The sequence below is a fragment of the Aquila chrysaetos genome, unplaced genomic scaffold (genome assembly GCF_900496995.4).
Source record: "Aquila chrysaetos chrysaetos unplaced genomic scaffold, bAquChr1.4, whole genome shotgun sequence".
NCBI lineage: Eukaryota > Metazoa > Chordata > Aves > Accipitriformes > Accipitridae > Aquila > Aquila chrysaetos.
The window spans coordinates 134,680-146,897 of NW_024470387.1; the positions used below are offsets into that span (position 1 = coordinate 134,680).

At 51.6% G+C, this 12,218-nt stretch overlaps 1 protein-coding gene across 16 annotated transcripts in view; it reads right to left on the bottom strand.

The window, feature by feature from the left end:
• Nucleotides 1-12,218, bottom strand: part of DCTN1 (dynactin subunit 1) — an 86,298-nt gene that overhangs the window by 15,061 nt on the left and 59,019 nt on the right. For 10 of the 16 annotated variants that reach the window (XM_041121853.1, XM_041121854.1, XM_041121851.1 and 7 more), the window contains 7 exons: nucleotides 10,678-10,866; nucleotides 8,729-8,767; nucleotides 6,970-7,167; nucleotides 4,129-4,333; nucleotides 2,890-2,968; nucleotides 1,366-1,525; nucleotides 234-338 (listed from right to left, as the gene is read on the bottom strand). In XM_041121853.1, coding sequence (XP_040977787.1) covers nucleotides 234-338; nucleotides 1,366-1,525; nucleotides 2,890-2,968; nucleotides 4,129-4,333; nucleotides 6,970-7,167; nucleotides 8,729-8,767; nucleotides 10,678-10,866 — 975 coding nt within the window. The remainder of the gene's footprint in view (nucleotides 1-233; nucleotides 339-1,365; nucleotides 1,526-2,889; nucleotides 2,969-4,128; nucleotides 4,334-6,969; nucleotides 7,168-8,728; nucleotides 8,768-10,677; nucleotides 10,867-12,218) is intronic. The other 6 variants (XM_041121855.1, XM_030006536.2, XM_030006537.2 and 3 more) reach the window with 1 other exon arrangement.

The window sequence follows — 12,218 nt, forward strand, 5'->3', positions numbered from 1 at the left end:
TTCTGCAGAGCAGAAGGGTGCACTGTTGGGAAGCAGCACGGAGCGTAATGCCTGCAGAGAGGTTTCCCAGTCCCCTCTGGCACCGCTGCCAGGCAGTTCACAGTGTCTCGGGCAGCCTCACTGCCAGGCATCGGCTGGACCAGCCCTTGCATCAGCCCAGCCACACACCAGGCACGAAGCAAGCGGCGCAAGCCCTCCAATACCAGCCCTTACTCCAGAGGAGTCCATCTTACCAGGTCCCCGACAGTCTCGCGCAGCTCCCGGACCTTCTCCTCCAGGTCTAAGTTTCTCTCCGTCAGAGTCTCCACCATCTCTTCAGCACCCAAAGCAGCATCCACCTGCAAGCACACACCACATCATCCTCCAACCTGGAGCTCAACACGCTGCAGCAAGCAGCTCAAAAATCCTTTTATACCACTGGGGGATCACTCTGCCAAGTTGTGGGACATGGCTGATAAATCTGTCTCCCCATCCTGACGGTTGGTGACGGTTTGCCAGACAGTGCTTAAGCTCCCTCCTGATAGCAGAGAACAGCATCCCTCAGGAGAGCAAACAATTCAAACCAGAACAGCCAGCAGCCCCAGAAGGAAAAGCACATGAGAAGAGAGGCTTGGCTTTGGCTCTTAGAGATGTTACTGGCTCTTTAGCTGCAGCATCAGGGCACAAATTTGAACAGTTCCAGGTCAGTGTAAATGATGCTGACCTTCAGGCTGAGCCTTGGCAGACTTGTGACAATGCTTTCCAAGCTCCCTGTCCCCCCAACCTAGGCAAGCAGTTATACACTTACAGTACTAATGGAGGAATGGGCATTTCAGTCTTTGCATTAAGAAGCATCACCTCTGCTAGCAGCCCACCTTCTACCTAACTCAGGCTAATGCTCAGAGACCATCAGGCCAGCTTCCCTCCAGAACTGCAGTTCAGAGGAATTGCACAGGCTGTTCTGCAGTGAATGAAGAACCTTCCTAAGGGCTGCCCCACACCTGCACTGACACCTCAGCCTGGCCAGGAACAAGCCTCATGAAGATCACCCAGGCAGGAAGATGTGATGGATCAGCGCTGAGCGAGCAGCAAACACAGACTAGCCCTGGAAAGCAGAACACATCATCCATGTCCTGTGTTCAAGAGCCACCCTATGGCCAAGCAGAGTCCAGCAGAGTTCCGCTGCTGGAACAGGGTTTGCTTTTACACAGGGACGCAGAATTATTAACCCCTGCAGATGTATTACCAAGCATGGCTCTCCAAGAGTGACTGACAGAAAGCGTTCTGTGCCAGGAGGTGACCCAAGCTTGCCTGACAGGAGTTGCTCAATGCCCCAAATGGCCGCAAACTTCCCCTCCCCGCCTATCCTTCCCCCAACAGACTCACCTGCTCCTTTAGCTCATCAACTGTTTTCTCTGCCTGCTTCACCTCCTCCTGAAGCTTCTCTCTCTGCTGACGCAGGGACTCCAGCTCTGTGTTTTTCTTCTCCATTTGCTTTTGAAGCTTCACGTGTTCCTGCTTCTCTGATGCAGACAAGTCCCGCATCCTTTGACAGAGCAACCAGACCCATCACAAGCACAGCAGAGACCCAGGTACCAGAGCAAGAGAAGCCATTCCCTTCCCAGACATTGCTCTTGGTTGGCACCAGCAGAGTCAAGACCCCCTGCCTGTGCTGGTGCTGGATGCCCATCAGCAGTGCGAGCAGAGCTCCTTTGGAGCCTCTCGCAGCCCCTCCCTGGGGGGGACACGAGCAGCGTCCCCAGAGAACAGCTCATTAACAGCAAGGGATGGGGGTGAATCAGTGCCTGAGATGGCACCTTCCTTTGAAAGAATGAGAGCAATAGGGGATAGAGAGAACAGAAGAGGAGAATGTAGAAAAATAGACAACAGAGACAGGCAGGAAAGAATAGCTGTAAATGGAACAGGCTAAAGCACAGAAAGGAAGAACCCAGTGAGCAACGAAAAATAAGCCACATTCACAGCCTTTCACAGTGTAAAAGGGAAGGTCAGCAGCAGAAAGAAGACAAAGCACAGACAAGGAAAGGTGCTTCATCATGCACTGAGAACAGAGCTTTGCTTATGTGTACATTGAGGCCCCTGGGCGAACAGCTCTGCTAACAGCCCCAAAGTGGCTCTGCCCAGGGCGTGCAGGTGCTGGGAGCTGCTCTCACTTGGACCTTCTTTATACCTCCCACCCCAAACACACACTGGTTTGGAAGTCCTTGCAAGGCAGTTTCTTGTGTTTCCCATCAGGAGTGGATGCTTCCACCTCCTCTACCTCTTCCTGGCCTACAGGAATAATTGTCTTTAAGCACAGGCTGTTCTCTGCATCAAAGGCAACACAGCACGCTCCACACACTGAACCACAGCCACACGGGAGGAGTGAGGTGGGACAGAAAGCAGTGGTGTGGTTACCAGAGGGACCCCACCTGAACATGTGGCTTCCAGAAAGAAAAGCCCCAAAGCCCTAAGCCCCAGCAGATGGGCTTGACCAGGGAAAGGCAACAACCAGGTCCCAGGCTCAAGAAACCTGAAGCAGGACCTGCGCAGGAGGCGTCTGGAGAACTGTCCTATACAGGCTGCTTGAACAAACCTGCAGCTGTGCTGGAGAAGCAGAGCACTGCATGCACAGAGGAATGAAATACAGAAGCTTTCTGAAGCGGCTCATTTTCTCCCGATCTACATTAGTCTCCAGTGACAAGAGATTCCCCCTTCTCTGTTGCATGCTTAAAGGAGCACCAGAGCTCAGAAACAACCCAAGACCAGCTAGCAGGTGTTACATCGGCTGCTCAGGAGAAGTATTTGGATCAGTGCTCTGACACAAACTCCTATTAGGCTAAGAGAGCGTGAGATGCCATAGGAACTCACTGGCAGCACCCCAGCCTTTGGGGAGCACAAGTGGCCTCCTACCTTACAAGAGCTTCCTTGAGTCTCGCGTTTTGCTCTTCCAACTGTTTGACTTGGTAACTGGATGCTGCTCCATCTGAGCCTGCAGTAGAACGGAAGCATTATTCTGCTTGTGTAGAAATAGCAGCTGCTAAACAGATCCAGTTCTCTTAACGCTAAGTGACGTTACAAACACCAGTAAGAGGACAGCTACATCACACCAAGGGGAAACGCGTCAGTCCCTCTCCCACAACTGAGCAAAACTGAAGCCTGGTACATAACAATGGTGTTCATAGGCTGAGAGATTCCCCCAATGCCACCAAAGCCAGCTAGTGCAGATGAATAATCACCATACCAACCTACAGACTGTACCCGAGCAGCCGCTGGGTTATGGCAGTGGCACGACACTGGATACTGTGAGTGCTCTCAGCTCTCAACCCTCCTGGCCCTCACAATTCAGTGAAAACAAACTCAATCAAAGATGTTGCTCATGTCAGAAATTTCCACATCTCACTGCAGACTACTCTTGTCCTCCCTGCATTTTTCCCAGTTCCTCGCCACGTCTACCCTTCTGTCACATCCCTCAGCCTCCCTGATCATCTGGTGCTTCTATGGGTTTGATTTTGTTTTCCAGTGAATGTCAATACTACAAGTGTTTAAAGGCTGGCTTGTTTCCTGCTGTGTATAATTTTAAAGCTCACCTTGAATACCAAGAACTAAGAGGCCACAGGGGAATCAAAACAAGGGTAATGCACTGGTTTTGAAGCTGTGCTCAGTGTGAAACTGAGAGGTTGGATCAGTAAGGAACAAAAGCAGTTGTTACCTCCCACATAAAGTCTGTCCCAGTCAAACACTTTTTGTGGTGGGATCCACTGTCCCCAGGAAAATGACAAGCATTAAAACTAAGCCTGAGCTCCTCGAAGCCCAGGACAGGATCACTTGTCCCCAGACTCAAAAGCACAGCAGCTCCATCTCTGCCTTCTCAGTGAGGCTGGGACTCCAGTGAAGATGAAGCTGAGCTGTTGCCTGCTGCTGACCTGCCCATGTGTGATGGTTGTACCTCTGCCTGCCAAGCAGGGCTGGGGACGCAGCAGAAAGCACCAGTGGCTGCCGGAGGAAATCACAGAGGCAAAGCCTCAGCCCCACCGCAACCAGCAGTGAGGAGCCACCGCTGCTCCAAGGCAGTCAAGCGTTCTCCTCCCCGGTGGGGAGCTACGTTGTGCAGTGGGACCCAGGCTGACCCAAAAGCTGACCCCTTCCCACCTTTCTCTTCAATCTCATGCTTCAAGATCTCCAGGTCCATTGTGAGATATTCCACCTTCTCTTTCAGGGAGTCCACCTCCTGCTGCAGGGACTCTGCTCGCTCTTCTGCCATCTCCTTGTCCAGAGTTGCCATTTCAATTGCGTCAGCAGTGTCTGCCATCTCCTCCATGTAGCGCTCCTTGGCTTCCAAGGCATCTTTGGCTTCCTGTGGTCAAGCACATATGGGTGAGAAGACCCTGGAAGCCCAAGGCCAACGATGGAGAGACCCCTCTCACACACAACAAGCCTTGGACAATTATGTCTCTCATGGCTGTCCCAAAGGAGGTTCAACTCCAATTAACAACAGCTTATCTGGGCTGAGAGGGGAAGGCCCACTGCCAGTGCTCCAGGGTGCCCACCTCCCCTCTCCTGAGGCCTCTCCCCTGCTTCACACCTTCTCCAATCCACGAAAGAGCCCAGCAGAAAAACAATCTGCAGGTGAGGACAGACAGATATGAAGACAGAAAATATGTAGGCTTGTACTGGAGCACACAATCAAATAAATCACTGGGGAAACAAACCAAGAATCCACCCTGGAAAACTAGGGCAGAGAGAAGCAAAAGCTCGGCTAGGTCCTGCCGTCTGCCTGGGAGCAGCAGGCACGGATGCAAAGAGCAGGTAACCTGTCCTTGGGGAGAAGGGAAAGAGGGAATTCACCAACCTGCAGCAGACATTTCAAATGACACCCCAAGGCAAGGCTCAGCAACAGCAGAGCAGCCACAGGAGAAATGCTGCTTGATAACGAGCAACGCTAAGATTCATTAGCTCCAAAGCCCTGTGGCTTTCACTGGCAGTGACTCATATCAACCAGCCCCACAGGGCAGGAGCTCAAAATGTGTTAGTTTAGCTAAAGGGAGATGAGTTTTAACAGATTAAAGTCTACACTAGACAGTCAGGATCAGGACCCCCCCCCCAGGAAGCCACTGGAGAGAGGAACCCACTCCAGAGCAGGTCAGGAAAGACACAGCATATGGGGAAGGGAGCACCCATTTACACCCCTGTCACTGGGGCAGGGAGGACTCGCACATCCCGCACCCACAGGGGCTGAGGTGGGCTGGGAGCCCTGCAGATCGTCTACTCCAAAACCTGCTCAAGCTGGGGCGGCTGAGCCAGCTGCCCAGGACCTTGTCTGATCGTGTCTCATACATCCCCAGGGATGGAGATTCCAAACATCTCTGAGTAACCTGCTCCAGTGTTTGATCACCTTCACAGGGAAAAGGTTTTTCCTTACGTTTAAACTGAATTTCCTGTATTTCAGTTTGTGCCCCTTTCTTCTTGCACTCTCAGTGGGCACCACGAAGAAGAGTCTGGCTCTGACTTCTTACTTCCCCCATCAGGTATTTATACACATCAGTAAGACCCCTCACACACCCCTCAGCCTTCCCAGATACCCGTCACTGCTTAGCTCAGATGAGACTCCAGAGGACTGGATCACCTCATCACTGTTTAACAACAGCTCCTGAGATATTCCAGCTTGCTTCAGCCCAGTTCCCAAATAGACTCAATGCTGATTATCAACTCAGTACAACAAAACCAAAGCTTATATTAATGCTGTATTTAAAATGAAACCACATTGGGATGCAACTGCTTTAAGCCATAAGCACTGTGCAGGAACATACTGCTCACTTCCAAAGTATATTGCTTTAACATAACATAGAAGCAAGCAAGAAGAGGGACAAGCTGCTGCTTCAAAAACATTGGAGAGCCAAAGACAAGTGCAGGGCAAAAAAACCCGTTCCACCACGCAGATGTGGCAGTTTTAAAAATTGTTCAAGACATCCAGGCATTGGGACAGCGGGAAAGCTTAGGCTGCACGGTCAGCATCGGGAGAGATGAACAGATCCCGCGGCATCACCAGTGAGCCTCTTCCTACAGGGCGGGCTCTTCCAGCTGGATTGGAAACCTCAATACATGGCAATGCTCTTAAAGCTGCTGGAGCCCACTGATTTTTTAAGCCAGTTGCAAGATCTCCAGGAGCTTTACTTAAGCTTTTGACGGTGGGACTGGCAGTTTATCAGCAGGTCTGAATTTGAATGATGTCCCTCCCACAGCACTGGCAGACCTCAACAGCAGATTAAACCAGAGAAATGTGGCTGCTGCCACACTCTGCTGCCACACTTGGACACCTATCCTGCAAGCTGAGATGGGCAACTTCCTCCTCAACTATCACAATCTTCATCCCCATCCATTAAAGGAAACCACCTCTAATGTCAACTTATCTTACCCTACACAAGCCTGAAAGTTGCACTGATAGAGGAATTGACTCAGGGACAGATCAGATGTTCCTGCCTCAAAGGTCAGGCTGTCTGACAGATGGGGCAGGCAGGCAGCAAAAAGCAAAGCAAATCCTGGGATGCACATCATCTCTGGTACCTTGGCAGGACTGTACAAAGTCCACCCAAAGGCTCTGCCTGCTCTGACATCTCATGTGGTTAGAGAACAAAGCTGTGACTTCAGCTCCAGGACAAGCTGCATGTGCTACTGCGATGACGGACCAGACCCATGCTCACATGCTGCATTAAACATGCCACGTAGTCTGACTGTATCTGGGATTTGCACTGGCAGCTCAATACCTAAATCAATATTTACACTGTAGAGAACAGCGATATGCGAGGTCAGAGGCCATTTTAGGACCTGGCATGTATTCAGAAGACAGGAGTCAGGACAGCACACAGTTTAAGGCTAGCTGATACTTCATAAAAAAAACCCACACACATTTTCAGCAATTGAATTAGCCCTGGAATCACCTCTCCCTATGCAAGCCCCAGGACCGAAGCTGCGCAGCTCCCCAGGGACGCTCACCTTTTTGGCCTCCTTTAAATGTTTCTGGAGATCAGCTTGTTGTTCTTGCATTTTGCTCTTCCATTCTTGCACCTGCTCCAGCTGGATCTTGTACTTCTCAAGCTCTTTAAGCTTCGCTTTGTCTTCATTTCGCTTTATCTTCAGAGTCTCCAATTTCTCCTCCAGGTCCCTGACTTGAGAACGCAAATTTTCCTCCTCCTACAACATCAAACCAAGAATTACCGAAAGGAGCAGCGGCATCCTTTGGAGAGAGCTCCAGATACATTAATTTAACCCACACAGAACCCGACCCATCAGCTAGCCTGTATTTTGGCATTGTTACTGTGCAGTTTTAGAAGAACGCATCACTCTACACTTGCAGCTACAGAGTCCGTCTGTCATTTTAATCTGTTGATTTTTACTACATGTACAATGTGTGATAAATGTTCCTTGAGACACTGACATAAACCTTTTGGCTGGCAAAAGGTCCTGAGCACCTTGCTTTTGACTTCACTGCGATCTATGGATGCCTAAATCCTTTAAAAACAAAACCAAATAAACCCCACCACTAACATGTCCAAGTTCACCCTTCAGCAATTCTTCTCCTCCTCCTACTCAGAGTAGAGCAATGGCATGCAAGAAACACGTTTTCACAAACAGAACCAGATCTCACAGAAAGGTTCTATCAAAACAACGTGCACGATGGTACAGACTTACAGCAATCAGTGGATTTAGTTATTAGCGTGTAATTCAGAAACATGCTGACACACACACGTAGGGTGCACCTCAAACTGCGCATTCATGCCGCGACTTCACTGTGCTCTGGGCGAACTGCTACCCCTTTCTTCATCCGCCAACACCCACCCATCCTACAGGGCACAGCAGACGTTCGTACGGGGGGGTCTCCCCCACGCTCCCTACCCAGGGGACCAGTGCGCATTGTAACCCACAGTGTGTCAGACCCGGGGAGCTCTACAAGAGCAAACCAGGTACAAGCTTAAAACCCGGGAATCCTCCTGCCTCAGCAGATTGACTCCTGAAACGGTCTCTGTTGTGCACCCCTGATCAGCTCGCATGGGCAGCCCAAGACCTTCTCCGAGGCTTTTCTAGCCCGTTACCCACACAGAGGCGGGTGCCTCGGGCCGTTCCTGCAGCACTGCTGGCTGGCCAGCACCCCTCTGCATTCACCCCCTTCTGCTCTAAGTGAATTTGGGCCACGTTAGTTGGGCTTCATCATGAAACCAGCTTTACCTGTAGTAAAAGATACAGCTTGAGGAGGATACCAACACCAGGACGCAATGGTCCAGGAGTGGCTGCACAGTGACACAGCACTGCAGCTGGGTCCTGCAGCATTATCTTGAGACCAAAGCCAACAGTGGCTGAAATGAAAGCTGGCGCATGGAAAAGGGACACAGGCTGGAGATTTCCAACAAGATGCAAACACAGCCCCCTCGGGGGTCGCAGTCCCCCCGGCTATAACGGTTCCCTGGCACAAGCCTCTTATGCTCCAAGGGCAAAGGCACACCTGACTCGCCTTAAAACACAGGCAAGGTTGGCACCGTGTTTCTAAACAGCTATGCTGCAACTGCAGAACTGCCCACGCAGGAAGGGAAACACCACTCAAGCAGCACAAAGTCATAAAGGTATTGCACAGCCACACGTGAGCTGTTACTGGAGAGTGAGTTAGGCCGAGGCAAAACCCTCAGCTCCCCATTATGGAGCTGATGGGGCAATTTCCACATGCACGCTTATCAAACCAGAGCCTCGGGGCAGCGGTCACCTGGCCTTCATGGAGATACTGGGACTCTGCCGAGCTGTTCTGGAGACAGAGAATACCATCAGTTACACTGGCCTGTCTTGATACATACATCTAAAGTACACTTGTGTTTTACAGAATGGGACAATAACTGAGGTTGGGAGAGGGGAGTGGAGGTCTCTGCTCCACCTCCCTGCTCAGTCATGCTGAGCAGATGAGGCTGCTCAGGTCCTCGTCCAGCCAAGCTCTGGCTGTCTCCAAGGTCGAGGTCCTACAGCCCCCTCTAGACCCATGCCAGTGTTCGACCACCCTCACCATGACAGCTCTTCCCTAACACTGGCCAGAACGTCCTGTGCTGCCACTCACGCCTGTCACCCCGTTCCCTGTCACTGCACACCTCTGAGGAAAGCCCGGTGTCCATGCCATTTAAAGAAAACCCCACCCGAGGTCCCATCTCTTTTAAATTCTGTAAATAAGCGTCGGTGCCGTACGATGGACCCCAGGCTCCCCTCGGTACCTAGACTTTACATTCCCACTTCCCTCACTTGCAGCCTGCCCAGCTGCTGTGAGAACCCTCGCAAAGAGCAGCATAGCTGCCTGAAGCCAGGGCGATTCAGTCTTTAAGTGGCATAGCCCAGACAGCCCCTGCCAGAGATGGCCCTGTGCTCTTCACCAGTGCCCACTTGATCCCACAGCAGCATCCACATAATCCCCCAGTCAGCTCCCACCAGGGAAAACTGATCCTGTATTTGCTGGTTCAGCTCCTACGGCCAGAGAAAGGCTGATGCAAACCTGGGCAAACGGCTGCGAGCAAGGGCAGGATAAGGGGATGCGATCCCCCCCCTTCTGGCAGTAGCACAGGGTTAAAGCAGCCTCATGGCTAAAGCTTAAAAATCATGAAGCTGGGTGACATTAAGGAACAGATTTTGAAAAAAAATCCTACACAACACCAAGCAGCATAGGAAAACCACACAGATTTCTCCTCTGCTACTTTCTCAACCCTGGTCACACAGATGCCACCAGTACTACCAAATGAATGGTTTTTACACCCATTAGATAAACCTGTTACCAGAGTCCTCATGGGCAACCTGGGGGAGTGGGGACATCCCTTCCTCCCACACAGTGGTGGCATTTCCAGCCTTTTCCTTAATATACAACCTCAGAGTGAGCTCTTTGTCCTCTCATGCTATTAATTCTTTGCCCTCATGCCCCAAATCTTTCACAAGCTCTAATTTTAACTAATTAATACAAAGCAGGATGGAAGTAATGAAAAACTATTTTAAAGATCGAAAATGGAATAACTATGCTGATATAATTATTAGAAACACCCAAGTTTAGGAAATATTGGACCTCTCTAAGTCATCTTTGTATCTGAAGGCAGGAGCATTCCCAAAGCGCATCCACTGCTGGTCCCTCCACTCCAGTTCACCCAACACCAGTGGGTGGAGCAGGCAGTGTTCAGGTCCTCCTCTGGATTTAATGCAGTCGAGCTCTCCCCTCACCGGCAGGTTCAAGCTCCGACTCAGAGCCTCGGCCCCCAGCACGTTCACCTGCCAAACTGCTCTGATGCCACATGTATCCCACTGAGACCCGGGAAGGAAGAACGTGCATCAGGAACCAAATTAAGCTATGGCCTCTTCTCTTCGGGAGTGTCTTTCCAGCTTTAGTCTGTCGGCCTCTGCATTTGTTCTTTGGCCAACTCCCTGCCAAGCCGTGCACAGTCCCCTCCGTCCCTCTGGTGCCTGGCTGCTCTGCTCCTCCCGCAGACTGTGGTACCAACACCCAGCACAGCCTTTGGGGCGGTCACACAAGCCCTGTGCAGCGACCACCAGCGGGACCCCTCAGAGGATCTCTTGCTCTCCTTTTCCTCGTCCTCCTCCTCCCAGTGCTGGTAGCAGGTTTTCTCTTCTCCCCTCAGGAGCTACCACCCTCCACACTGGCAGAGCCGACAGCTTACCTGGGCCACAGCTTACCTTTGTGGGTGAGGGAACCAGAGGTGGCACCGGAGAGGTCAGGGAGGGAGTTGGAATAACCGGGGCCACCAGCGGTGTCTGAGCAGGCGTGCTGGGCTCGCTGCTGCTCATCTCCCCACCGGAGGCAGAAGCTGAGCCTGAGGGTCCAGCCGTGCCGCTGGATGCTGCAGAATTGGGGGTCCGGGTGGGCTGCAAAACGACACGGTCAAGGGACAAAGTCAGATGAGCATGTTTCAAGGGAGACAACGCTTCCACGACTGGTCCATCTCCCTGCACTCTTTGAGACCACTTCATCTCTGGTTTCCTTTCATCAGGGTGTTTCTCCAGGTCAGCCACTGTCTCCCAGACTCACATTTCCAGCACAGATGAAACCCAGAGCATGGCAACAGCAGAGACATCAACAGCAAAACAGCTCTGGCTGGCTGGAGTGCATCCGCACCCTCGCTGTACCCAGGCCTGCAGTGTGCTGAGGACCAGCACTACTGCAGAGACTCCCCAGCAGCGTGAACGCTGCGATCTTGCACAGCTCTGGGAGGAGTCTGGCTCAGCCAAAATTCACATATAATCGGTTGTTGAAGGGAAAGGTAAAATTTTATTACACCACTGACATAGTTAAAAAAACAAAATGGATCTTTTTCTGAGCACACAAGCCCTGCTTCAGGCCTGAGACAGGACAAGTCCCTCTCCCTCCTGCAGTAGCAGTGACAACAAAAGATTGCCTCTCCGTACAAACTGTGCTGCTTTTATTTTCTTGTACTACCATATCTACCTACGCTGCTGCTGCAGGTACAGACCCATCTCCTTGCTCTTCATGGCAAGACCAGCTCGCACCGCGAAGTCCTGGGACATGAGGGCAGATCCTGCCTATCAAGTGAGCGTGTCGGAGGGGATCAGAGCAGGGACTAACGAGGGTCCTCGGTAGTGTTTGCAGAGGTTTTGGTGTTCCAGCTCCAGAGGATGAGACAGTAAAACCCCAAAGCACACCGAGACGGGAGTGGGGAAGGTTTCACCCCTGTCCATCCTCCATATCTGGAAACATGACAGGACACATCTGCTGCTCGGCTTTTGCAGGAGCCTGAGTCAGGTGCTGCTGTGCCCACGTGTGCCAGCACCACCGGCAGCTTGTTGGGGACGCACTGCGGCAGGCGCCCAAGTCTGCACCCTCTCTCTGCAACTACACCAGCTGGGGGGAAGAAGCACTGAATTTTAGGGGAACAGAAGGAGAAAATGAAAGAGTTCACCAGAGTCCAGGGAAAACCAGTGGAGCCTGGAGGAACAAGAGCAGCAGAGAGCTGCTTCATCAGTGCTTACGAGGCGGTTAATTGCTGGCTAGGAACCCAGCAGTGAAGCTGGCCACATAACCCAGGTGACCAAGGGAAGCCGATGTCTGAAGGAAAGCACCAGGTCCATTAGAAACCTCTGCTCTTTTCCTCATGGACCTGTATTTCTGGGGCACTCACCTCTGTGGCATCTAACGCTGTGTAAATTAATTTCCGGACTTCTTATTTTACTCCTCAAGACTGGCTTTTTGGTGCACTGCA